The 25,663-nt window shown below is 48.1% G+C and overlaps 7 protein-coding genes across 7 annotated transcripts; 3 read left to right on the top strand and 4 right to left on the bottom strand.

The window, feature by feature from the left end:
• Positions 1–3,320: 3,320 nt before the first annotated feature.
• Positions 3,321–4,110, bottom strand: F5147DRAFT_823441 (uncharacterized protein; the record flags this gene model as incomplete). The annotated part of the gene is made up of 4 exons (XM_041443771.1): positions 3,907–4,110; positions 3,704–3,857; positions 3,572–3,652; positions 3,321–3,519 (listed from the first exon to the last, which is right to left on the bottom strand). The coding sequence occupies exons 1-4, from the start codon at positions 4,049–4,051 to the stop codon at positions 3,321–3,323; spliced, it is 579 nt and encodes a 192-aa protein (XP_041286413.1). The 5' UTR covers positions 4,052–4,110.
• F5147DRAFT_840889 (uncharacterized protein) lies at positions 3,907–4,858 on the bottom strand. Its single transcript, XM_041444333.1, has 5 exons — positions 4,572–4,858; positions 4,407–4,465; positions 4,327–4,334; positions 4,174–4,280; positions 3,907–4,109 (listed from the first exon to the last, which is right to left on the bottom strand). The coding sequence occupies exons 1-5, from the start codon at positions 4,699–4,701 to the stop codon at positions 4,084–4,086; spliced, it is 330 nt and encodes a 109-aa protein (XP_041286412.1). The 5' UTR covers positions 4,702–4,858; the 3' UTR covers positions 3,907–4,083.
• An 809-nt stretch (positions 4,859–5,667) lies between these two features.
• Positions 5,668–7,331, top strand: F5147DRAFT_780138 (uncharacterized protein; the record flags this gene model as incomplete). The annotated part of the gene is made up of 2 exons (XM_041442410.1): positions 5,668–6,021; positions 6,078–7,331. The coding sequence occupies 2 exons, from the start codon at positions 5,668–5,670 to the stop codon at positions 7,329–7,331; spliced, it is 1,608 nt and encodes a 535-aa protein (XP_041286411.1).
• Positions 7,332–9,381: 2,050 nt separating this feature from the next.
• F5147DRAFT_840887 (amino acid/polyamine transporter I) lies at positions 9,382–11,835 on the top strand (the record flags this gene model as incomplete). Its single annotated transcript, XM_041444332.1, has 15 exons — positions 9,382–9,501; positions 9,555–9,601; positions 9,664–9,718; positions 9,780–9,860; positions 9,911–9,977; positions 10,029–10,061; positions 10,113–10,206; positions 10,257–10,358; positions 10,409–10,500; positions 10,548–10,610; positions 10,664–10,734; positions 10,781–10,817; positions 10,868–11,015; positions 11,064–11,376; positions 11,424–11,835. The coding sequence occupies 15 exons, from the start codon at positions 9,382–9,384 to the stop codon at positions 11,712–11,714; spliced, it is 1,614 nt and encodes a 537-aa protein (XP_041286410.1). The 3' UTR covers positions 11,715–11,835.
• Positions 11,836–14,475: 2,640 nt separating this feature from the next.
• On the top strand, positions 14,476–17,202 carry F5147DRAFT_442160 (amino acid/polyamine transporter I). The gene is made up of 16 exons (XM_041429889.1): positions 14,476–14,508; positions 14,569–14,828; positions 14,882–14,928; positions 14,992–15,046; positions 15,109–15,189; positions 15,247–15,313; positions 15,363–15,395; positions 15,447–15,540; positions 15,591–15,692; positions 15,743–15,834; positions 15,882–15,944; positions 16,005–16,075; positions 16,122–16,158; positions 16,213–16,360; positions 16,409–16,721; positions 16,770–17,202. Exons 2-16 carry the CDS (start codon positions 14,709–14,711, stop codon positions 17,067–17,069), a joined length of 1,623 nt encoding a protein of 540 aa, XP_041286409.1. The 5' UTR covers positions 14,476–14,508; positions 14,569–14,708; the 3' UTR covers positions 17,070–17,202.
• On the bottom strand, positions 17,121–21,252 carry F5147DRAFT_724114 (uncharacterized protein). Its single transcript, XM_041439021.1, has 15 exons — positions 20,661–21,252; positions 20,463–20,612; positions 20,280–20,412; positions 20,196–20,206; positions 19,888–20,147; positions 19,723–19,809; positions 19,626–19,666; positions 19,489–19,567; positions 19,120–19,273; positions 19,051–19,062; positions 18,428–18,989; positions 18,108–18,357; positions 17,832–18,052; positions 17,620–17,743; positions 17,121–17,567 (listed from the first exon to the last, which is right to left on the bottom strand). The coding sequence occupies exons 1-15, from the start codon at positions 21,154–21,156 to the stop codon at positions 17,367–17,369; spliced, it is 2,781 nt and encodes a 926-aa protein (XP_041286408.1). The 5' UTR covers positions 21,157–21,252; the 3' UTR covers positions 17,121–17,366.
• Positions 21,253–22,434: 1,182 nt separating this feature from the next.
• F5147DRAFT_823403 (laccase) lies at positions 22,435–24,775 on the bottom strand (the record flags this gene model as incomplete). The annotated part of the gene is made up of 12 exons (XM_041443770.1): positions 24,432–24,775; positions 24,330–24,381; positions 24,209–24,277; positions 24,002–24,151; positions 23,869–23,953; positions 23,792–23,819; positions 23,033–23,735; positions 22,960–22,980; positions 22,752–22,900; positions 22,673–22,696; positions 22,558–22,619; positions 22,435–22,508 (listed from the first exon to the last, which is right to left on the bottom strand). Exons 1-12 carry the CDS (start codon positions 24,554–24,556, stop codon positions 22,435–22,437), a joined length of 1,542 nt encoding a protein of 513 aa, XP_041286407.1. The 5' UTR covers positions 24,557–24,775.
• Between the last annotated feature and the right edge of the window lie 888 nt (positions 24,776–25,663).

The raw sequence follows: 25,663 nt of genomic DNA, 5'->3' as shown, positions 1-25,663 counted from the left end.
GAAGTACTGCTGTTTTCGTCAGGTGGTTTGGAGGGGTATAAAAGTTCTTGCGACTCTGAATGGACCCGATATCGATACTGGTCGCTCCTCTCGATCTCAATATGCAGCTCTCACATACTTTCACGACACTCATGGCCTTCGTCGTTATTGCTGCGGCATACCCAGCACCACATTTGTTGATGAGATGTGAGTTCATATGTCGCCCGACTTAGTCAGATCGATGCTGATATGCTGTGTAGCGTTGGCTAGGCGCGATGGGCCTACCTCTAACCCCGATGTTTACCAAAACACTAGAGCTGTCGGCTCTCCCAGCCCACTCACCCCACTCATCACGCCCAACCCTAACTTTGGTTCGCCTCACGCGGACTCGCCTCATGGAGTTGAGAAGTACGGGGAACTTGACTCCAACTTTCCTATCAGTAGCAACGGACCTGAATCTAGGGACCTCAGCCCTCCTAGTGCTCCCGGAGCGCCTGACTCGCCCAACTTGCCTGAGAAGCGCGCAGGGGTTGACTCCAACTTTCCTATCAGTAGCAATGGGCCTGAATCTAGGGACCTCGGCGCTCCCGGCGCGCTCGACTCGCCTAACAAGCGCGCGGAGCTTGATAACACCACCTGTTCCGAACCTACTCTACCTACAGGGGGTGATTCGTCTAGCAAGCGTGACAATACAACCACCTGTCCTCCCGCACCTACCGCACCTACTATGCCTACAGCGCCTGATTCGTCTAGCAAGCGCGAAGAGGTTGGCTCCACCACAACCACCTGTCCTACCGCACCTACAGGGGGTGGCGAGTCTAGCAAGCGTCAGGAGCCTGGTAACACGACCACCTGCACTCCTGCAACCACAGGGGGTGACGAGTCTAGCAAACGTGAGGTTGGCTCCAACACAACCCCCTGTCCTACCGCACCTACAGGGGGTGACGAGTCTAGCAAGCGCCAGGAGCCTGGTAACACAACCACCTGCACTCCTGCCACCACAGGGGGTGACGAGTCTAGCAAGCGTGAGGTTGGCTCCAACACAACCCCCTGTCCTACCGCACCTACAGGGGGTGATGAGTCTAGCAAGCGCCAGGAGCCTGGTAACACGACCACCTGCACTCCTGCAACCACAGGAGGTGACGAGTCTAGCAAGCGCCAGGAGCTTGACTCCAACACAACCACGTGCCCTACTGCACCTACCCTACCTGCAGGGGGTACCGAGTCTAGCAAGCGTGAGGAGCTCGACTCCAACACGACCACCTGTCCTACCGCACCTACCCTACCTGCAGGGGGTACCGAGTCTAGCAAACGCGAGGAGCATCACTCCAACGTTCCTGGCACACCTAGTGCGCCTAACACTAGGGACATCGGCCTGTTCGACGAGAGCTCTCCCAGCTCTCCCGGTTCTCCCAGCTCTCCCGGTTCTCCCGGTTCTCCTAGTACGCCCGACTCGCGCGACGTGGACTCACTTGACAAGCGCGTAGAGCTGGATTCCAACGGTCCTCCTACGCCTGATGCGCCGTTCACTAGAGACAACAGCCACCTAAGCTCTCTTAGCTCTCCAGACTCTCTCAGGTCTTCCAACTCTCTTAGCTCTCCCAGTTCTCCCAGTTCTCCCAGCACTCCTGACGGGCCTGACAAGCGCGGAGAGCTTGACTCCAACGGTCCTAGCAGACCTGAGATGCCAAACAAGCGCACGGTGTTAGACTCTAATGGCCATAGCAAACCTGAGTCGCCAAGGAAGCACGTAGCCTTCGACTCCAATGGCCCTAACAAACCTGAGTCCGACTCCAACGGTCCTAGCAGACCTGAGAAGCCAAACACGCGCACGGTGCTAGACTCCAACGGCCCTAGCAGACCTGAGATGCCAAACAGGCGCACGGTGCTAGACTCCAACGGCCCTAGCAGACCTGAGATGCCAAACAGGCGTACGGTGCTAGACTCCAACGGCCCTAGCAGACCTGAGTCACCAAGCAAGCGCGCGGAGTTCGACTCCAACGGCCCTAGCAGACCTGAGTCGCCAAGCAAGCGCGCGGAATTCGACTCCAACGGCCCTAGCAGACCTGAGATGCCAAACAGGCGCACGGAGCTCGACTCCAACGGCCCTAGCAGACCTGAGATGCCAAGCAGGCGCACGGAGCTTGACTCCAACGGCCCTAGCAGACCTGAGATGCCCAACAGGCGCACGGAGCTTGACTCCAACGGCCCTAGCACGCCTAACTTTCCAAACAAACGCTTCGGGGGTCCTGATCACACGCGCCTTCACTCTGGCGATCCTGACAAGCCTGATGGTCCTGATGGTCCTAACGGGCTTTTTTAGGCTGATCAAGAAGCGATCTAACCATGTCATTTGTCCGATGGAGGTACGCTGTTCTCCTTCTGCGTTGTTATCCTGCATGACTCTGTACTTTTCAGCTTCAAAATAGAGGGTGTTATAGCGCCGTCGATCACTATGTACTTTGAAAATTATTTTTGTTACATGAGTTTTATTGTTATATCTTTATGGAGGATACATACACGTTGCTATATGATTTTGTTGCATAATGCTTATCATTAGGAAATATACATTTTTATGGACTGAGGTCGACATCAAGAACCATGATCACGATTCAACCACTCGAATTGTGCTCATGCACACAAACTACATGAGCACAACGGATAACTACAGCCATTCATGCAACGCAGGTCAATTTGATCCTGAAGGTTATCCTATCTCACTGTTTAACCAACGCTCGTAATAATTGAAACTATAAAATAAAGGTATTGACAAAACAAAATTTGCTCTCTTGTTTCCACTATCGCTGCCAGCTTCTACATGCATCACAAATCACATCCTATCTCTGACTCTTCCTGTGATTGGGAAGACAAACGATGGATTGGCCTGCTTTTCCCTGCGTAGGAGTCGAGTGAACACTGCATCGAGGGGAAGGATGACAGTATGATACCATTAGTGACCCGCATCTATTCGATGTTTTCATAAAAACCTGTCAGTATCACCCTCACCCAGCGTATCAACATCCTACACTACAGGGACAAAGGTCAAACCTAGAAGCAGCGCAAAACAGGCACTTACATCAATAACTAGCGTCCCTGTCATCCCATCCAAAATCCTAACAGCATCTGACATATTGGATTTCTTGAACTGCAACGCGCGACGCTGCGTCATCAGATCTCGTTTCGACAAGCAAGAAAGCACAACAGAACAAAAGAACAGGCGAAGGAAGAAAACGAAAAAGAATACTCACTCCCATTCAGCGATCCTCCTCCGAGCCCAACAAAGCCGAGATAGAACTTGTTGTAAAGATCATGGGTAGAACCAAGACGCTCATGATCATGCATCAGGCAGGGATGATGGGTGACGCCCAGTCAAAACCGGAGAGTGCGAGACGTCCGGAGAGTGCAGCATCGTGCACCGCCAATTGAAACCGCCCTCGCACGATCTGGATAAGAAATTTGGACGAATGCACGATGCAAAGGTAGTCAATATCGTGCGTTGTCGTGCGAGAATGGTTTGAGTTGTTTTGACACGATGCAGCACTATCTCGCATTTGTTGCAGGCGGTTCATATCATGCGGGAAATAGAGCTCACCCAGTATCATCTGTGTGCCTTCTGTACACGAAGAAAATCCACTGTTCTCCGTTGGTGACAACATCCCTGATGTCATTTAAGCTATCATAAAGTTAGACTACGTCACGGAATATAGAGCGACAGAGAGCTGACCCCCGCAATTGGCAATACGAAGCCGCAGCAATTGTAGCTTGAGGCAGACCCTCCCGAACTCTATCGCGTTTGGCTTCGAATATGTTGGACGATATTGGTTCCTGGGTGTTTCCGAGATCCACCAGTGTTTTGGTCGGATTGGTCAGGAGGAATCCTAAAGAACGGTTCAATTCCATTCTAGCACGCGACAGAAAATGACTAACCGGTGTACTGAGCGGGGAGTTTAGTCACCAGGAAGTCGACGACCCCACTGAACGAACGTTTGACAGACTCTTCAAGTTGGTTGAAGATCGCGCCAGGGATAGGGAATTCTGGAAATATGTTCACCGTCGTGGTATCCGGAGACATGACTGATACAACTCTCAACAAGAGTATGTTGATCAAGATGCGACATCCAGCTTCCGTCCTTGGAGTTTAGATGAATATACAGTCGATCATGGAAATCGGCCACCGTAACATACCACCGTCGCGACGCGGCCGCGCACTAAACTTATCAGAAATCGGGTAGTCTCCATCGGAAGACACCCTGGTATATCGGTAAGTCCAAGTGAACATTGTTGAATCCACCTTAGAGAAGAGTTTCTCCAAGGTAGATTCAACAATGCTCGCTTCAAAAGCCGAAGGAAGTGTGTTGAGGAGAGGCTGATCAGCGCTGTGAACAATTCGGCGTCATTCAATATTCAACCTTCATCGATGTCATCACCTTGACATCTCCTGCTAGCTCCAAAAGTCTTCGTTGTTGTTTGTAAATGGGAGGCATGAGGCCATCATGCCTCCCATTTCCAAACAATCTCGCATCTGTCGGCGCTAGAACAAGTCTCAGCGAGAGTTGGAGAAACAACGCTGAGGTATAAAGCGGGGAACTGACGCGTATAAGTACTGCTCAAGAAGGACGAAGAAGCTAACGGAAATAATTGTACCGGTAGCGTGACATGTGGTGTCGTAGTGCAAGATATGATATATGATAAGCAATAGCAAGTAAGGAAAAGAAGGAACATTAATCGTACGCCTGTGGGTACAATGCTTCCTCCGGTACGGTGCTTCCTTGGGTATTACTTCTTCCAACACACCCCCTCACTTAGACACCAGTACTTCCGAGTCCAGTGGCGTGCTTCAAGAAAAGCGGACGAGCGAGTGCCTTAGTCAAGATATCGGTGTACCGTTCCGTTATGCAGAGCTTTGTGAGCTCTTAATTGTCCTTTCTGTTTCATCTTCTATGTTGAGCATCTCATTGCAACGCACTCACCTCGAATTTGAGCACTTCGTTTTCGTTGATGGGGACAATGATGACCACAGTCATTGTACTCTCATGAGTTTGCTATCCGGCCCTGGCTCGTGCGGCCCATATAATCAATGGTGAATTTTTCGAGATTTCTCTGAGCTGGCCAGACCGAGATTTTCGAAAACTTCAAACTTCAAACATCGAAGTCCATCGGTTGAGCCATAGATGCCTTTCCCCGCAGTACATTGTATGACATAGAACCCTTTTGATTTGTCATAAAATGTTCGCGTAAGTCACCCGAGTCTTCGCGAACTTCAATTGAGTTGGATGATCAACTCATGCGAGCCGGTCTTGTCAACCCTCTGCAATAGTCATCGCCGGCATAGTTCCTGCAATCTTTTCAATCCATGTATAGCGGAACAAGCTGGATCTGATACTTGCATTTCGGGCCAACATCTACCAACGCGTCATGCACGCTCATTAATTTGAAGCCCTATTACGATGGTTCTTCCCATGTAGGAAGGGATAGTACGCCGTCAGCTGCCTTGTTGACCTAATCCTCCAAAGTCAGCTGAACTTCATTTTGGACTTCTATCTCGTGGTCCAAGTCCATTTTCATACTCAGAAATAGGCACGACATGTGCAGTGCCTGTCGCGATTGACATCAATACCACTCCTCGACATCCACTCCTTCTCAACTCGACTTTGTTGGCATACGCAGCCCTTTTCCAGGCTTAACCTTATGGTTCGAAAACTGACATTTGGGCGTGTCTTCTCGAGATCGAGGGATACCGACCGACCTCCAGCACATCCTTATAATCCACCACCACTTTCTCCGATCAGCATCGATTTGCCTCTCTCCCAAGGCAGCAAGTTCAAGGAGGAAGCTGTTTCTGCCATTTTCACGGCTACTGCCCCTACAGAGAGTATTACAGGCTCACTCAGGCCGTATCCCAGTCCGAAACTTCAAAAACGACCTCGCAGGGTCATCACGACTGCACCTCCTATACACCCTATGTTTTTACATAAACTCTCCCCGATATCTTCCGTGGCTAGTTCAACGGCTTCATTTGAGGTTTCGTCCCCGCTCTCCACGGTATGTTCATGTCATTCCTAATGCTGAATTATGCCAAACGCCAGACCTATTATTAGACTCAACAACACATTCCTTCTGGCGTGACTTCGTTCTGCCCAGCCACGCATCCTGCTGAGTCTTTCACGGAAGACTACCGTCTCCAGATCCCATTCCACCAAAACCCCTACCTCACCGTCCTCGAAAAGACATCTCCTGAACAATTCATGCGTTGTATTCACCTCCTTCGCACGTCCCTCCCCACCAACCTCGATGCGGTGCGCGATATCATGCCAAAGCCCAACGGATTCGTGCACACGGTGCTTGAGGCATACAATAACCATCGTGCGCTTATCCTCCGCCCGGACGACGTCTGGACCGCGATCCTCATACAGTTCAGCTTCTTCGTGAGTGCACATGCCGAGCAACTTAGTGGGCACTTTGCAGCCCATGGTCGGGAGGAACTCATCATCATTGGCGATCGAAATCGTCACACGGCAGATTATGCATTCTTGGCGCGCCAGATGTTGGACCTTATGCACACGCGTGTAGTGGATCCGATGCTGAGGGATTGGATTATGCCTGAATTTTCAACGACGACGGATGTAGATCGGACAGTGTACGCGATGTCCATGATGGCGACGATGAAAGAGTATTTTCGCTACAAGTTTGTACTACGTTGTGGGATACCGGTCGTGACCCTCCTGGGGGAGAGACATGACTGGGAAGCAATCCTTGAACGACTTGAACGACTAAAAATATACAGCATAGAAACAATAGCGTGGTATCACCTCCTGCACCCCATCATCTCTCGATTCGTAGCCGCCTTCGACGCGCCGTCCAGCTCCGAAAACCTCGATTTCTGGTCCAAAGTCGCGCACTACGAGGGAGGCGGGAGCGGGCCGACCTACCTCTCAGGCTGGATCACCGCATTTTGCGTATTCAATGAGCAAGGCATGTGGCAGGGTCCCCCGCTAAATGCTGAGCGCATGCGGGAAGACGCGCCAAAGAAACTGCTTCGTCCTATAGATCCACGGGTACTGAGTGCAGCCCAGTTTGCCGCAGTGTACACTTTCCGTGGAGCGTGGCGTCCTTTCCTGGTGCTCGAGGGGATGCCTTATCCAATCATCGATGACGAATGTGTACCTTGCGGGTACGCTTATCTCGATGTGAAACTGGATGATCACGGACACTTGCTCGATACGGTGATTGTTGCTGGTGCAGTTGGCACACAGATCTGTTCGAACGATAAATCGGAGCTGTTTAAGAACGGGATGCGGGACAGCGTAAGGCCAGTGGTAGGGTATTGGTACTTTATCACCGGGGCAGGGTGATTATAGCGTGGGCTTCTATGCTGCTCGTACTTGTTCTCTGGTTCTCAGAGATTTCGTGATGTCTTGTTTTGGACAGTCCCGAGAACGCGCCCTCCGAGAGGTGTATATTATCTTACGTAGATGTCGTTTATACTCACTTGTTACGATATAGGAGAGAGGATTACTACGCTGTTCTGGCAGGTTGTTTTCCTACTAATGTTCACGGAATATGCACAACACTTTGGATTTGGACGTGCAAATGCAATTCATCACTGACCAGGTGTACCCTGCGACGCACCGCTTAGATCCCAAGTTTCTACTCAAGTACACAGCTCGACCCGTTTCTTCTGCTGGAAGGAAAGACTAACTACACATTGAAGCAAGCTGGACTCAAATCGGGAAGTTCTATGTCCACGCAATCATCGACATCCCGGACCGCGAATGGCCTCGTGTTTGATATCAAAAACGTTTTCAAGTAGCTAATCCCCATGTGGGTTCGCTCGTTGATGTAAACCGAGATCCGGGCAAGAGCTTTACATGTAAGTAAATGCATATTTCGAAATTCGTGCTCTGCCTTTTGTACTAATATCTGAGCTGGTATAGCAACGTGCGACCACGAGCGCTTGGAATTCACTGGTTCGTACCTTGAGCTTATCAACACATGACATACATGGCATAAATCGACCGGGTGGGCTATCAAGATATCTGTCACGTTGAGTATACCATCTTTCTTACTAAAGACCTGTTCCTGGTTGAAAAGATGGTTCGGGAATCAACGAGTTCTCAAAGGGTGCCCCAATCCAGCACGATTTTCCAGCTGGGGTTCGTTATTTTCAGTATTGCTCGCTGACACGCTATCCTCCGGTTGGAGTGCCCCTGTGCAAAGGTCGGCAATGCAATTTTTTCAATTTCTCTGTAACACTTTGCCATCGTATCAGGAGGAGATCCGATCTACTTTTCGCTTGACTGCAGAAACAGAGTAATAGCCATTCTAGATATCCTTCTACGCTGAAGAAGCTCTACTTGTCAATTCCCACTGATCTCACATAAAGAAGTTCGCATTAATGGATGTCAGTATGGAAAGAGAACAAGTTGGACCATTCATGATCGACGATTTTCAATTGTGAAATTCAAGACATGTACCCAGCGACAATTTGCATTTTCATCCTAGTTTGCGATTCTGTGATAGGTCGTACTACATGTATACTAAACAGTGGTTCCTGTAATGAAGCCCAGAGATTATCGATTACGAATGAAGCTCTGACGCTGCTCACACAAACAAATCTGTTCGCCCCAACGTCTCCGATATAACACCCACCACCTTCGCTTCAAACTCAAACACGTCCCCACCACGGTATGCCACAAGGTCCTGAGGCATCTCTCTCTGTACTCCGAGCACCTTCTCAAGGTTTGTCGTGGCAAGTGCCAGAGCCGTTGTGCGATCTATAAAACCAAGTGACGGAAAAGGCAGTTAAGGAATGTGTGAATTTACTTAACGTGTCCAAATATAAAATTCAAAGTTCATTTCAAAGCACGCGTTCATCCTCTGACTCAGAGCCAGCAAAGATATATTTCACTGCCTCATGGTACTGAAACACAGCCACGACCATCTGCGAAAGCTATACAAGTCGGAGAAGTGCGCAAAAAAGTCAAGAACCAAAACGCTCACAGCAGAGGTATGGTAAAGGTTACGGTGGGCTGCTATTACCTGTACCACGCCTGTCCTGCATGAGGCCCATGACTGGATATCGACCTAGCCTTCTCACGTTCTCGTTGATGCAGTTGTTCGACCCTGGCTGATTGACCACGCGCGTGACGGCGTCAGATTCAGACAGGCTAGCGTCCGCAGTTTGATCGTAAGCCGGGATAAATTTCAGTGATCTTGTGGTTCAATTTCCGTTTGGATCGCAGAGAGGCTCCACCATACTATGTATGGCATCAGGAAGTTACGGTCACCTAATGTGGATCTGAGAGTGCTTCCTGGTGATTCCCGGTCGACTATTAATCTCTTTTATACTGCGTGGCCAATGGCTCAGGTTCATTCGAAATCGCCCACTTGTAACAGTGCAATATGGCAGCTCCGAGCGCTTCAGCGATTTCAAAGTTGCACCCGCAACCAAGTGGAGATGAGGCGACTCTCGCCAAGCTAGGATATAAGCAGGAATTTCGCAGGGAATTCACTCCGCTAGAGGTGAGCATGATTTCAGACTCTTCCGTGTATGCGACACAAGCTAAAAATTGCAGGTGGCTGGACTTGCATTCAGCTTCTTTGGAGTGGTTCCTTCTATAACGTAAGTTGTCACTATGGCGCAAGCCAATCGAAATTGTGAATCAATGACGAAAAATTGTTCAGCTCCGTGCTCTTCTATACAATACCAAACGGTGGGCCTGTCGCGATGGTTTGGGGTGTAAGTTTTCATCACACGTGGATATTGCTGTTTTGTAACGTCTCACGTTTCCTCTGCGCAGTGGGTATTTGCTTGCCCCTTTATTCTCTGCACCGGGATGGCGTTGGCAGAGCTCGCATCAGCAGCACCTACTTCTGGCGGCGTATGTCATCGATGCTGTCGCTGTTTCACACTTGACTCAACACAATCTAGCTATACTATTGGACTTACTCTCTCGCTTCTCCACGATGCCGCAATTTTCTGTCGTGGATAGTTGGCTGTAAGTCCTGCATTTTCATGCCACATGCAGCCAGTCCTGACTCATCTGCAGATTCGAATACCATAGAGATGATCATGGGAGTTTGTAAGACAGGTTTCATTTTTTCAACAGTCTCCCCCTGATCACGCGTGCTAGCTTCCGCAAACTGGGCCTGTGCAATTCAAATTACTGCAGCAATCAGTATTGCCTCCTCTGACCAGACATATACGACTACCAACCAGCAGCTCTAGTAAGCTCATTCCCATACAGACACGACACTCTTCATATCGGTTGTTATAGTGGTATATACGCAGCTTTGGGTTTGTCACAAGCTGTCATCGTGAGCCTCGGTACCAAAGTTTTGGCAAGGTTGCAGAGACTATTCACGTTGGTGAACGCATCGTAGGTGTTGTAGAGTTCGTCCACGATCATTGTTTCAAATCCTCCAATAGCCTTTGCTTCATAATCATCATCGCGCTTCCGATCGCGACGCCACCGGATTATCGAAACAGCCCAAATTTTGCGCTAGGGGAATTCACCAACTGTATGTTTCATCGTCAAATTACGCTCGCAGCTCACAATTAGTTGTAGTGGCCGGCTGGCCATCCGGATTCGCATTTATTTTGAGCTTAATGGCTCCTCTTTATACGATAGGTTAGACCATATTCTCTCGAATCATTGCTCCATGACCATCTTTAACCCACCAGGGGGTTATGATGCTAGCGTTCACATGAGCGAAGAGGCCTCAAATGCCGCGATGGCGATACCATGGGCAATAGTAAGTGACACTAGAAATGACCAATTGCTGTATTTATCTCAGTCAGGTCAGTTCCGTTATTGTATCAGCCTTCCTTGGTTTAGGTATGTGGAATGACACGTCACTCTCATCTTGATCACATATTATGATCCAGGAATCAACATCACCCTTGCCTTTTGCATGGGCACTGATATCGGCAGCCTCTTCGATAGCCCTCTTGGCCAGCCTATGGCCCAAATATTGTTCAATTCGCTCGGGCAGCAAAAAGCCCTGGCTATATGGTGTCTCATTATTATAGCGGAGTACGTTTTAGTGTCGCGTAGCATATTCTCAGCCTAACCATAGAGCAGGTACATCATGGCATCGAACTGCCTCCTGGCTGGCTCTCGCCAAACGTTTGCATTTGCTCGTGATGGAGCGCTCCCTTTTTCACGGTATTTGTACCGGATCAATCGCTACACAGGAACACCCGTCAACACGGTTTGGTTCGAAATCATCTGCTCTCTGGCAATTGGACTTTTGTCATTCGTAAGCACCCAAGCCATCGATGCGGTATTCACAATTGCTGTCACCGCATCGTATATCGCGTACATAACGCCGATCACGAACCGCTGGGTGTTCAAGAATGATTTTAAACCCGGTCCATTTTATCTGGGGAAACTGGTGGGTTAATCGGCGCGATGTATTCTTGATCTAACATGCCTCTGCAGAGCTTTCCGGTCTCTGTGATCGCTGTGGTATGGATGGTCTTCATGAGCTTTGTTTTCTTCTTTCCCGCGACCCCGCAAACAACGGCACAGGAGATGAACTATACGGTTGTGGTGCTTGGAGGGTTCATGTTTCTGGCGATTTCCTGGTATTATTTCCCGGTGTATGGAGGTGTACATTGGTACACTGGACCCGTTGCCAACTTTACGCCGGCCACCAGAGACGAAGATTCTATATCGGAGAGGAAGGATGAACATGATGTCGATATCTATGTTGAAGCGGTGGATGTATAAGTAGTGTTCATATAATATTGTCGTGAAGTCAATGGTATACAAAGATGATACGTATGTATTCGATAGCATACAGTGTTGTATACAATCCTAGAGTACGAGTGTTTCAAACTTTGGCCTCGCCGCCTTTACCAGGACTTTGGAAAATTGGACATGGCAAGTTTTACTCCTTTGACGAAGTTGCCTGTAGAATGCTCAACAAAGTTGTAGTTTGCTGAATCAATGCTGGTGCATCACACAGGACCAGTAATTGATGCAAGTGTGGGTGGGCAGATAGTGCCAGTAGAGATATACAGGATATTGGTTTAAACATTGCCAGCGTGTATAGCAAATCACTTACTACGACGAAAACTTTTGTATGTCTCCTTAAAATATACTTCGAAACACCAACTAAACTTAATCAATGCCATCACGAAAGCGCGAATAAATAAAAGCAAATTCCCCTGCTCCTTGGAGAGTACTAGAGACCGTCAACTTCACCGAGCATCACACACTATTGCCAGTCGATATATGCACACGCTCTTGGAAAGCGATTGAGGTCATGCCGGTTGCTGCATCAGAGCCGGCCACGAGCTCAGTGTGATATTTTCGAACGCTAAGAATCAGGCGTGGCCCCAGCACACACATCTGCCCGACTAAGAAAATTTGAAGAAATCCAGAATAATTCTGAACTTTCAGGGGATTTTGGTCCTATAGAAATGATGAACCATGATCGCACGCAGAGGTCAGTAAAATATTGACATACCGCTGAGAGTACTACAGAGAAATCAAATACGAGTTGGAAGCAAGACGTGGCAACAAAGCTACCACCACCGAAGCTTCAGTAAGAGGAATAATAATCGCACCATGAGCTCACCTCACAAAGTAGACCACGTGAGCTTTCACCAATACCGTGAAACAGTCCCCGGTAATACTTCCTGTCGAATATTGTCGCAATTCGCTGAAGTGTTTTACAGCAATCCAGATTGCGAGACATAGTGCGAGGACCTCCCACATAGCTCCGAGTATCCAAATAATGAGATCCAGACGCAAGCCATCGTCTCCAAAGTCAATCGAGCACTGATGAGTGCCGGAGAGAATGAGTTCCTCTGGCATTCATCAATGAGCACTATGCACGTTTATCTTTATCCACAATTAAGCGTACCTCCTGAAAGATATAGAGTTATCATTACGAAGGCCACTCCGTTGAAAATGTTGTCAGCCAGGAAGATGACACTGAGAAAGATCTGGATCTTTCTGGATCGTTGATACATAGCATATAACCGAGTGATCATGATGACTTGCAGCATGTTTCAGTCAAGGAAATAACTGTCGCAAGTGCCAAGCTCACCCCCCAGTATTGGAAATACCAAACCACTGACACAATACTGTACGATGTACGAAATAATGCCTAACGAATCCAGTCAGTGACAAGCCTCGGGTAGCACACACTCCAAAATGGACTCACATCTGTGGCAGTATAGTGTAGCAGTCATTAGTGAACTAAGAAGTTAGTAAAGAATCACACTGACCCCTACAGGACACCACGGTCAATTGAAGGGGGATTGTATGCATCTGTACAGGAAACTCACTGTATCTGTTAACGAGATGGTTGGAAGACAGTCTGTATGCCGTTGGTTAGGAGAAGCGAAGGCAGCGAATATACTAAGGAGACATACTTAACATAGCCATACTGGTTATGAGAGATAGACAATCAATACGACATTGATTATTTGACCTTCCGAACATACGCAGTACATAAGATTCCAAGATAGCGCACCTAGAATACGTTTAAGTCAGCATAGCACGGAAACTACAACAAATAAGCCGCATACAGCGAGGTACAGGACTGTCATTAGGGACCAGCGTTGGCCCTGGAATTAAGTGTACATTCATGTGTGTTCCTCTGACATGATACGCCACTCACCCAGATCAGTTCGACCTAGTATAAAACCATTGCCATTAGCGAGATGGCCGCCCCAGCGATAGCATTGACATGCCTCCTGTCCGAACGAAAGCGCTGAGATAGTTCTAGGATATCAGCAGTCCTTTAATATCATCATGCTCACCCCAATCATATGTCACTCCAACAAAAGTGGCAACTGCAAAACCGCAGCTAAGGTTAGAATGTGTCAACTTCAACATTCAATTGCTCTGCACGAACCTATAAGATAACTGGAATAACGATATCCGTTTATGGTCGGCCACAAAGTGGGATCGTTTGAGACTATGGTCATATTGATAGCGAATGAGAGGTAAATTTGGTGGACGTATGGCAATGAGATATACCATGTGCTTTAAGTACCAAAATGAGGTCGAGAGATTATATCCGTTCCTGCAGTGCACATCACCCAAAGTAAGTATTTTCGTATGAAGAAAGATGAATTCAATCCAGGTGCGTAACATAAATGTTGGTCGTGAAGCAGTCACTGTGCACAGTGTACTCTGCCTCCATCATCGGACTTTGTATCACATGCCAAAAATGGCAAGTACGGAATCCTCAATTTGCAACGTGGCGTTGGTAGATCAGTTTACACAGCTAGAGACATGCTAGTTGAGGTGCAGTATTCTTTAGTAAGCGTTCATTCAGACCAGTGGAGTTTGTGATTACATTAAGTATCCGAGTTTTGTCGAACTTACCCGAGCTTTAGCGAAGATTCATTTCTTACTCTACTAAGTACTAACATCAATGATGTACACTGTGCGCACTTATGATGATAAGGTTAGTGGCACGAGGATTTGTTATTTCAGTTGTAAGTATTGACCGCGCACGTCAAATTCGGATAGGCCAGGTGTCCGAGGCACCGCGGTCCGGACTGTAAGTGGGCATAAACTTCAGTTATCTCTTGGTTTGGTTCAATTTTTGTTTGGATCGCAGACGTCTAAGAACCACAGAACCACATGTATGCATCAGGGAATCTCAGTCCTTACGGCAATGTGGATACTGAGGGGACTATTAATCTCTTTTAATACTGCACGATTAGCTGAGTCAAAATCACCCACTTGCAACCGTGCAATATGACAACTCCGAGAGCTTCAGCGATTTCCAAGTTGCACCCGCAACCAGGTGCAGATGAGACCACCCTCGCCAAGCTAGGATACAAGCAGGAGTTTCACAGGGAATTCACTCCGCTAGAGGTGCGCTTGATTTCAGAATCTTCCGTGTACGCGACACAAGCTAACAATTGCAGGTGGCTGGACTTGCATTCAGCTTTGTTGGAGTGGTTCCTTCAATAGTGTAAGCCGTTACTATGACGCAAGCCAATTGAAATCCCATCGCTAATGATAACAATTCGTTCAGTTCTGTGCTCTTCTATACAATACCAAACGGTGGGCCTTTCGCGATGGTTTGGGGTGTAAGCTTTCATCATACGTGAAGATTCCTGTTTCGTAAACATCTCACTTTTCCTCTGCGCAGTGGGCATTTGCTTGCCCCTTTATCATGTGCATTGGGATGGCGATGGCAGAGCTCGCATCAGCAGCACCTACTTCTGGCGGCGTATGTCATTGACGCTGTCGCTGTTTCACACTTGACTCGACTGTTGACACAATCTAGCTATACTATTGGACTTACTCTCTCGCTTCTCCACGATGCCGCAATTTTCTGTCGTGGATAGTTGGCTGTAAGTCCTGCATTTTCATGCAACATGCAGCCAGTCCTGACATCTGCAGATTCGAATACCATAGCGATTATCACAGGAGTTGGCAAGACGGGTTCCATTTTTTCAACAGTCTCCCCCTGATCACGCGTGCTAGCTTCCGTAAATTGGGCTTGTACAATTCAAATCATCGCAGCAATCAGTATCGCCTCCTCTGACCAGGCGCATGCGACTACCAACCAGCAGCTCTAGTAAGCTCGTCCTCATGCAGGAACAACACTATTCATATTGGTTGCTATAGTGGTATATACGCAGCTTTGTTTTTGTCACAAGCTGTCATCGTGAGCCTCGGTACCAAAGTTTTGGCAAGGTTGCAGAGACTATTCACGTTGGTGAATGCATGGTAGGTGTTGTAGAGTTCGTCCATGGTCATGGTTTCAAATCCTCTAATAGCCTTTGCTTCATAATCATCATCGTGCTTCCGATCGCGACGCCACCGGATTATCGGAACAGCGCAAATTTTGCGCTACGGGAATTCACCAACTGTATGTTTCATCGTCCAATTACGCTCGCAGCTCACGATCATTTGTAGTAGCCGGCTGGCCATCCGGATTCACATTTATTTTGAGCTTAATGGGCCCTCTTTATACAATAGGTTAGACCATATTCCCTCGAATCATTGCTCCATGACCATTGACCATCTTTAACCCACCAGGAGGTTATGATACTAGCGTTCACATGAGTGAGGAGGTCTCAAATGCCGCTATGGCAATACCATGGGCAATAGTAAGTGACACTAGAAATGATACATCGTTGTATTTATCCCAGTCAGGTCAGTTCTATTGCCGTATCAGCTGTCCTTGGTTGCGGTATGTGAAACGAATGACATATCACTCTGATCTTGATGACATATTCTAATCTAGGAGTCAACATCTCCCTTGCCTTTTGCATGGGCACTGACATCGGCAGCGTCTTAAATAGCCCTATCGGCCAGCCTATGGCACAAATCTTATACAATTCGCTCGGGCAGCAAAAGGCCCTGGCTATATGGTGTCTCGTTATTATAGCGGAGTAAGTTTCAGTGCCGTATAGCGTATTTACAGCCTAATCATAGAGCAGGTACATGGTGGCATCGAACTGCCTCCTGGTCGGCTCTCGTCAAACGTTTGCATTCGCTCGTGATGGAGCCATCCCATTTTCACGGTATCTATACCGGATCAATCGCTACACAGGAACACCCGTCAATACAGTTTGGTTCGACACCATCTGCGCTCTGGCAATTGGACTTTTGTCATTCGTAAGTACCGAAGCCATCGATGCGGTATTCACAATTTCTGTCACCGCATCGTACATCGCATACATAACGCCGATCACAACCCGCTTTGCGTTCAAGAATGATTTTAAACCCGGTCCATTTCATCTGGGGAAACTGGTGAGTTAATCGGCAGCGATGTATTCTTACATTTATATGTCTGTGCAGAGCTTTCCAGTCGCTGCGATCGCCGTGATATGGATGGCCTTCATGATGCTTGTTTTCTTCTTTCCCACAACCCCGCAAACGACGACACAACAGATGAACTATACGGTTGTGGTACTTGGAGGGTTCATGTTTTTGGCGATTTTCTGGTATTATTGTCCGGTTTACGGAGGCGTGCATTGGTTTACCGGACCCATATCCAACGTCATCAGAGGTGAAAACAGATATGAAGATTCGATATTGGAGAAGAAGGAACAACATCATCATGATGCAGATATCTCTGTTCAACCGGTGGATGTATAGGTAGTGTTCGTATACCATCGTGAAATCATCTGTATGCCAAAATGTAATCGTCGTGTCGTATCAGTGCCTTAGTAGTTAACAATAGATCCAACTGAAGCTGCATTATTGGCAAGTCGGGTCAAATTTCCAGCCATATCCAAGGTATCCTTGAGCTTTGCTGATGTCGCGTCGTTTTCACGATTGTCTGACAGGGTGTGATAATGATCATCGTACCAATACACCCAGTATTGATTGTCAGTTGCTATACATTTGTACAAACATGAAGTTCAGACCCTACAAATAAAACTCTGACGCTGCTCACACAAACAAATCTGTCCGCCCCAACGTCTCTGATATAACCCCCACCACCTTGGCTTCAAACTCAAACACATCCCCACCACGGTACGCCACAAGGTCCTGAGGCATCTCCCTCTGTACTCCGAGCGCCTTCTCGAGGTTTGTCGTGGCGAGCGCGAGAGCTGTTGTGCGATCAATAGTGCCATTGGATGTGAGGAGCGACTGGAATTAGTGTTAGGAAACATGTCATGAGAAGAGATCCAACACAACACACCCAACCGACTTCGAAACGTGTATTCCGGGCATTGTACTCATCAATGACTCCAATGGCTACATTGACACCTGCCTTCAAAAGCGCAGTGACCAGACTCTCCTGCGTGATCGGCGGGCCAGCAAGTCTATGTGATCGTCAGGTAAGCATCCTTAGTTGCAAACGAGAAAAAAAACGAAGATATGACTAAGAAGAAAGGGCACAAGGATACTTACAACCTTCGCAGCTCCCAAGTCGACGGGTATGGCTTGCTCTGCGTGACGATCACGCTCACACCTGCCCTTGCAATCTCATGCGCAAGGAGATGAGCCTCAGTTGCCCCTGCAAAGGTCAAATGAAGCTCCCTCCCGGAATGAGCCTCGTATTCATCCTTAAGTCGGAGCAGGGTCGCCATGATGTCTGCACTCTCAACGTCCAAAACGAGCGTCGTTTGACCCTTGACTCTAGACATCAGTGTTCATTCAACGTGGGAGGGGTAAAAACATGCCAACCTTTCTGACACTTCTGAGTACCTCATCTCCACCCTCCCCGAACAACATGTTCCTAAGTGCCGCTACCTGCGTGCTCACACCAATCCTTGAAGACATACTTATGACCACATGCAATGCTACTTCACTAACAATGCTTGCATTCTCCACGCGCGCATGCACGGCTCCAGGTGAGAATGCAGTAGATATACCTCGCAGGAAGGTCCCAGAGGGTGCAGTGATGGCCGTTGTAACGCCTCCGCGATAGGCTAGTCTGCAATCCAAGAGGTAAATTCAGGATAAGAGCAGACGGATTGGATGTGAAGAATGGAAAGTGCACATACAACAAATTCTGGCCACCAAACATGAGCCCATCCTGGGCTCTCACAACCTCATCACCCAACACGGCAGGAAGATCCTCGTCGAGGAGGTTATAAACGCTTCCATCATTCGTGCTTGGCTCTAGCCTAATCTCCACGAGCCCCAGCGGCGTACCAAAGCTCGTCAGTCCAGGTATGATCGTGCCGCCTTCAAGGTCCACGATATCGACGGCCCCTTCTGCAAAATCCGAGCATTGACCAACACACACCACTCGGCCATCTTCCACGCCCACCGATCCCACCTTCTCAGAAATATGTACAACCCCAGTCGAGCCCCCACCTCTCATATAAAGCCCCGAGACATTCACGAATAACGCCCCTTTTACGCTCCGAGGTTCAAGAGGGGGAATGCCCTCATGCGCGACAGCTGCCACCTTCTCAGAATCGAAATCGGGCGTGCGTGGGGACGTGGCAGGTCCCTTGGCAACTTGGCGGCCGGGAAGGGAGAGCTGAGGGATACCATCAATGTAGACCTGAGTGGGCGTTGCAGCAAGTGAAAGAGGGTGGGAGGACCAAATCACAACATCTAGTTCCGATTGGACAATTAGACAGATCTTTCATATATTCAGACTGCGAGCATGACGTACCGGCATCATATCCTCCAATTCAACCGAAACTTAAATTCTTCATTGAACTTATATAGTAGCCTTACATACCTGCTTTCAGCATCCCAATGCGATGGCCCATCCCCATGGCAGTAGCAGGAGTATACGTAACGGAGAGGAGCGCGAGTGCGGGGTCAAGGCCATAATAGTGCGCTTGGGCGGCTTCGTGCAGGAGGTAGCGGGAGTTGACAACTGGGTGGTCAGACTGCAAGTACGAGTTAGTTGAAGTGAGATCGAAGTTTCATGATGGAAGTGAGTGAAGTTAAGGATGGAGAGAAAGATGAATAATTCATGATCATTATGTAAAATATACATGCGAGCTGCGTGGCTCCAGACACGAGTACATGTATAGAAGAGCACGTTGACGCAGCATAAATAAAGAAGGAAGTGAGGTGAAGGAGTACTCAAGGCGACATTTACCTTCATAACAACATTGATTCCATGCTCCGCCAGCACGCGCGGTGCGAACTCTGATCCTCGATATGCCTCGCGTTTCTTCCTTCATGCAAGATCAACTGCATCAGCAGATTTGCAGGAGTCAATCCATATATACGTACCGGAAGTTGGATGCAAAGAGTGCTATGGCAGGTGTGCCACCCTAGTGGAAATGAATGTCATTAGAGGAAGTTGAGAACGGGAAGAGGAAAGACTCACCCAGGTCTTCTTCAACAACTCCGGAACGAGGTACGTTTCTCCAGCATGATGAAACGATGCTACTGGGAACTCGAACTCGTTCGTAAGCTGTTCATGCCCATACATTGAACAGCCACATGCAAATATAAATTAGAAAAGAATTATTCTAAGAGGATTTGGACGCACGCGGACGATTCCGTCGAGATCAACTGCCTCATAACAATGTACGGAAAGCTTCACGCGTCCTCGGAGCACATCGACAAGGGATTCCCATTGCAAGTCTTCAGGAAATGTCTTTCCTGCGACATCGTCCCAGGAACCAGACTCTGCTTTGGCGCAGAAGTCGTCTTGAATACCACGCAGCTTTCTGGCATGGTCGTAAGCAGCGCGAAAGTTCCACGCAGAGTCAAGGCGAGTTATGTCATAAGCACTGGAGGGGTTTTCACCTTATGAGCGAGTGAGCAAGGATTATGATAATATTCGTCAGAACATACCGCATGCATGTCTGTTAGATATTGTTAGAAGTGAATGGAATACATATAAGAAAAGAACGAGGAAGTAAAAGCAAGACAACATACTTCATGTGTCGCCAGCGGGGCGTGAGAGAGCGGTCAAAGTGAGAACCATTGAGGGTGTAAGGAGGCTCAAGGAGCATGGAAGAAGGTGACCGGTCAGCTGTGGGGCGCAATTTCATGATAAATGCCTGGCCGCCTAGTTTAAGATCAGTATTCAGACAAAGTATAGAGTGAAACAACGCTGACCGATATTGTCCGCGCTACCAGGGAGAATTTGCGCGGTGGTGACACCTCCAGCCATAGCGAGTTCGTATGACGCGTCGTGGGTGTTCAGGGCATCGATACTGCGCAGCCAGGGCAAGATGGGGGCCTTGTAAGAGTTCGTATCATCTGTACCTGCAGGACATGAGATCCTATTTCTATGCGGATCGCAAATAAACTCACCATCTAGCTCGGGCGCACTGCCGACCCCAATATGGGAGTGCAAATCTACTATACCAGGGGTCACCCATGCTCCATGAGCATCGACAATCTCCAAGTTCACGTTCTCCGACTCGAGCTGTTGAATCATTGAAAGAGGAACATCACCGATGACTTTCACAACACCACGGTGCATGAGCAGGTCGCCAGCGAGGACTTCGTGCCCATCATTGGCGGCTGTCCAGATAGTAGCGTTGCGCACGAGAACAGGTTTCGTGTTCTCTGCGTAGCGGTCACTCTGTGTCCGTGCATGGAAATGGGGTGGAGGCCCGGGTTTTGCGTGTGTGTAGGCACATTTGGAAAGGATTTCGGAGCGATGGTCGAGCTTGTATGAATCGGATTGAGAGAACGCGGAAGACCGGAAGGTTAAGATTGATGAACGGAGAAAGATGAACAGGGCGAAGGTGATGGTGATGGTGAATAGGACTAGGCGAGCCTGGCGCCATGGTAAGCTACCCATTATGTGAGAGGGTGCCACTGGCAGGCAAACTTGACTCTGTCCATCGTGATCAACACTATTATGGGATGGTTGACATTGATCGTGGCCCGTGGGTAATTAATATTCTTGAAGTCGGCAGCACTTCAGCTTCAGTTCTGAACACATACTATCATTTCTTGTTCTCACAGGAGTCTCGCATACACAACTACTTTTTTTCGCCGTCTAGGTCCTAGGTGCAGCGCCTTTAAATGACAGCCGTGGAACAACCTGGCGCGCATCATTTGCGTCACCATACGGGATCGCTTTTATGCCTACGGAGCACTTCAAGTGTAAATCTCATATCCTTGGAATGATTTGCACTCGTACCGTCGTCTATCATCCACTCCGCCAACAAACACACATATGGATGCCATCTCTCAAATGACACTCAATTTTAACACACGAAGTAGAACAGGATGTTAAAAACACGTCGCACGCGTCAAGACTGAATATTGAGTATTTATAGGTGTCAAATAGGAAACATTGATTGGGATAACGAGAAACTTGCAATTGGACCGGTCGTAGCACCGTCTTGTGCGTCACGGATTGTTGTCTTTAGTTTCCTACACTCACACTCCAATGCCGACTCCCACTCTCAACGCAGCAGGAATAGCCGCAATGATTAACGGATTAAACATACCATTCGACACAGCAGGCCCATTCCAGTTCCATATATACTTTGGGCCTTCGTCTTCCCTTTGCATGTCACTCCACCCGAGTGGCAGACTGCCCGTACCGTCAAAACCACCCACACGTACTAAAAAAGATAGATCGCTTATATATTTAGTGATTACGCCTACGTCTCGCCGATCAGAAAAGCACTAGCTGAGGACCGCAGTATATCATTATGCAGGAACGTTGACTCACCTCAGGTGCCGTGTACACCTTCAATTTGACATAGTAACCCGCGACCCCTTTCCTTCGCGGCCGTTCCCTTTCAGATTTGCAAGTATAGACGATCAAAAGCAAATGATGTCATTCTGGTACCTCTATGCGGTGCGGTTGGACGCATCTTAATTAAGCTCTCTCCATGCGGAACTTAAGTTACAGGGTGCATGTATTTATGGCTAAATCACATTGTGTGTTGATGACACGGACGAACGGCACGAATGGCTGTCGATCAGCTCGGACATCACTTCTGCATTAAGAATGAGGGCTATTTACTATCTATCGTGTCCAACCTATTACTACAAATCGTATTTGAAAAAATGTCCTGTTTGATGTGCTCCAGAAAAAACGGGGGTATATAAACCAAGAATATCAATCTACGGGAGGGAGAGGGAAATTTTGCTGAGGAATGCTATTGTATATCGGACAGAGCTGCTTCGAAGCATCTAACGCTGATCGTCAGACCCGGTCTAGTTCACAGTGATTGTTGCTTACTATTGAGAGGTTGCGAAGCCGCCACATCTTCAGGAGCCTCTGCGAATACTATAGCCAGTCCGCTACGGATCCAATGATTAATTCAAGTCCAGGCTCAGTGAAAGGAGCAACTCACGCGGCTAGATGCCAATCGATATGGCTTCACAAAGAAAAAAAGTCATTACCAGCTAAACAGACGTGGATATAACACTTACCAATGCAACAGCCAAGGTCCAGGGTTGTCGGTGATGAACCGGATAGTCACACGATCACCAGTGTTGCCAGTGGTCACTGTATCGCGCATGACGGGGTCGACGTAGTTATAAGCGGTGCTTCCAGCACTTCTGATAACAGCGAAACTGTGCTACATACCATATCATTATTAGTCCATTGTGTGTATGTAGATGACATGCCAAGACGTACCCCATGAAGATGGAATGGATGCTATAAAGACATGTCAGCCAAGGATATACATGTCATTTTGAAATGGACTCACAGGACCGCCAGGGGAATTATCGGGATTGAACGTAAGTTCGATAACCTTATTCCGTGGCAGAGTGTATACGGAGCCGTTGGGCGCAAGATCCGCAGCCGTCATAGCACCGCTCAGTAACTGTAGTAGGACAGGGATACTAGGAGAAGTGTACTGGACGTTATTGATGAGGAAGTTGAAATTGGACAGATTTTTCCCAAGAACAAGGTCAAGTTTGACGTCTGGTTCCTGCAGTAAACGAGGCGAAGGCGGAGTTAGGGGGTGTAGGCTAGTCTCATTCAGAGCATCCCAGTCCGAGTTTGTCATGTTCTGGGGGTCTGCGTCGGGAGCGCCTGCATATCGAAAGATAGCCGTGGCATTTGTACCCGCATCGGGATCGGCATGCACCCAATAATTGTCGACAGGCTGGTTTGTCTCGAGAATGAAGGAGTATCGTTGCGCAGCATAGATCTGGATAGAGTCCACTACGAGCGGCTCGACGTATTGACCATCGACTTCGATGATGGTAAGATTATGGCTGTCAATCGAGAAAATGTAGTTGGGCTTGCACGCCATGTTCAGCAAGCGGAAACGATATCGCTTTCCTGGCTGAACGTCGATGACAGCGAAAGGCACATCTGGCCCTCCATCATAACGCCCGACACCGTTGATAAGCACCGAGTCGGCAGTTACTTGTCTCGGCACTAGAGGCGATGGCAAGTTATACCTACAAAGCAAGCCGAATCAATAACAAAAAAATGTATCAGCCTTTTCTTTTCTTACCAGTCCATCAATGTGATGATGCTAGATTCTTTACTCAAATGTCAGAAATGCGACTCCGTTTCGTCGAACGCACTCACCGTCATCAATATCATACAATGAACTGTATGGGTCGTTGGGATTGTAGATGATCAGCGGTCCTCGTAGACCATCGCAGTATTGCTCCTAAATTGGAATCAGTTTCCGACATCATGAATAAATCGAAGTACGTACTCCATAATGAGAGTGGTACCAGTACGTTCCCACTTGGTCGCTAGCATTGAAGTCATACAAAAAAGAGTGTCCCGGAGCGATCGGACATTGAGTAACAAATGACACGCCGTCCATTTGGTTGCTATGGTGCTGGAATAGTCCATGCCAGTGCTGTTTGCAACAGACATCATCGTAAGCTCCTATATGCATTTATCGGCTGGTACTCACAATACTGGTACTCGTTAGCATCGAATCGTTAGTCAATTGGTTCGTGACGTTGATCTTGAACGTATCTCCCTAAATATACGTGAGGTCAACCAAGAGTTTGCGCATGCAAAGTAGATGCTACCTTCTGAGCTACAATAGTGGGCCCGGGATGAGTGCCACCGGCAAGAACCCCCCTGCAACGAAGTCAGTAATCAAATGGGTCAAAAATTAAGTAAACACTGACGATCTGGTGAACCCGTCTGGGGATACAATGCCATTTGCAATGACGAGGTCAGAAACTGGGCCAATAGTCACGGCACGACCCTGGAGGCATGCCAGAAGGCATATGAGTACATGGAGTTGGAACATGACTCGAAACTCGAGTCAATGGGAGGAGGATGATGAGCGAAATACATTGAATCCTTCAGCTTAAGTAGTGCTCCTGGTATCGCCCTCTAGATCAGAGAGTTGGTCTACATATCTTCCGATTCGTGGATCAAAATAATCGACGATGAGGCAGTAATCCCCTGTGCTGGTACGTCCCAGCAGGTTCCCAGCTATAGGTCTCCACCGATCAACTCGAATGCACTACGGACTCTGTAGAATGGAAATTTTAATTACCTGTCAAAGGCACTCTCCGTCAGCGATACGCGCACGTTTTGTGGATGTCGTTGGCCGGGGGCGTTGCGACGGATCACCTGAATAAGCATTGATGGTTCGAGAGGCAGCTACTATGCTGTCATGTCAGTTACAGTTACCGCCTTCAGACCTATTTTGGGCATGCAGGACACGACGGACCGCCTTGTATAATGCAATATGATCAAATCACTAGCCAAGCGATACCGGTAGTAGAACATTTACATTTACATCAAGCCTCGGCAGAATTGTCAAAATAGCCCAGACCACAGATCTTCAAGACTTGGTCCCAGGCGCTGTAGCGATAAATTTGACAGTTGCCGAGTTCAAGACTGGTATGGAGATGGATCTGTTCATAAGCGGAGATCTTTGGTGCCGCAGCTACGTTGCATAGTAGTTGCCCAGTAAGTAACGTCAGATTTGAATGAGCTCTGTAAGTAAAAGGTTGGCTTACAACAATTTTCGTGAGCGTGAGTAGCTCCTTCCTCCCGCGCCATATCACCTGTTACTGTGTAGAATGAACACCCGACAAACTGATGAGTCGAATCTAATTATACCTCCGCAGCTAAAAACATACTGCAATCCGACAGTATGTTGTTATTGTTGTAATTTGATTCATTGGACCGCATTGCGGTGACGTAGCTTGGAGCTATCAAGTGCCTGTATAGGCACATGAACATTATCCATCGAAGGTTGTTGAATCATATGAGCTCAGGCGACAGGTCTGCGACATTCTGGACCGCTATCAGGTGTTGCTGTGATTCCGCAGGTGCAGTTAATTTGAAAACGGAGGCTATAATTAATGTCATCGGTATAAATATAGAACCACGAGGGTTGTAG

Source organism: Suillus discolor (assembly GCF_016758755.1).
Source record: "Suillus discolor strain FC423 chromosome Unknown F5147scaffold_99, whole genome shotgun sequence".
NCBI classification, from domain to species: domain Eukaryota; kingdom Fungi; phylum Basidiomycota; class Agaricomycetes; order Boletales; family Suillaceae; genus Suillus; species Suillus discolor.
This window is presented reverse-complemented; position numbering and strand designations above follow the sequence as displayed.

Bases quoted from the DNA above. Each gene is read 5' to 3' on its own strand.
- F5147DRAFT_442160 (XM_041429889.1), top strand. From the start codon at position 14,709: ATGACAACTCCGAGAGCTTCAGCGATTTCCAAGTTGCACCCGCAACCA. The intron at 16,076-16,121 runs GTAAGTGACACT...TATCCCAGTCAG, and splicing joins TGGCAATACCATGGGCAATA to GTCAGTTCTATTGCCGTATC. The intron at 16,159-16,212 runs GTATGTGAAACG...ATTCTAATCTAG, and splicing joins ATCAGCTGTCCTTGGTTGCG to GAGTCAACATCTCCCTTGCC.
- F5147DRAFT_840889 (XM_041444333.1), bottom strand. From the start codon at position 4,701: ATGTTCCTTCTTTTCCTTACTTGCTATTGCTTATCATATATCATATCT. The intron at 4,466-4,571 runs GTCAGTTCCCCG...GGCATGATGGCC, and splicing joins CTTGAGCAGTACTTATACGC to TCATGCCTCCCATTTACAAA. The intron at 4,110-4,173 runs GCGACGGTGGTA...CTAAACTCCAAG, and splicing joins GTTTAGTGCGCGGCCGCGTC to GACGGAAGCTGGATGTCGCA.
- F5147DRAFT_724114 (XM_041439021.1), bottom strand. From the start codon at position 21,156: ATGGGTAGCTTACCATGGCGCCAGGCTCGCCTAGTCCTATTCACCATC. The intron at 20,613-20,660 runs GTGAGTTTATTT...CATGTCCTGCAG, and splicing joins CAGTGCGCCCGAGCTAGATG to GTACAGATGATACGAACTCT. The intron at 19,810-19,887 runs GTGCGTCCAAAT...GGGCATGAACAG, and splicing joins ATCTCGACGGAATCGTCCGC to CTTACGAACGAGTTCGAGTT.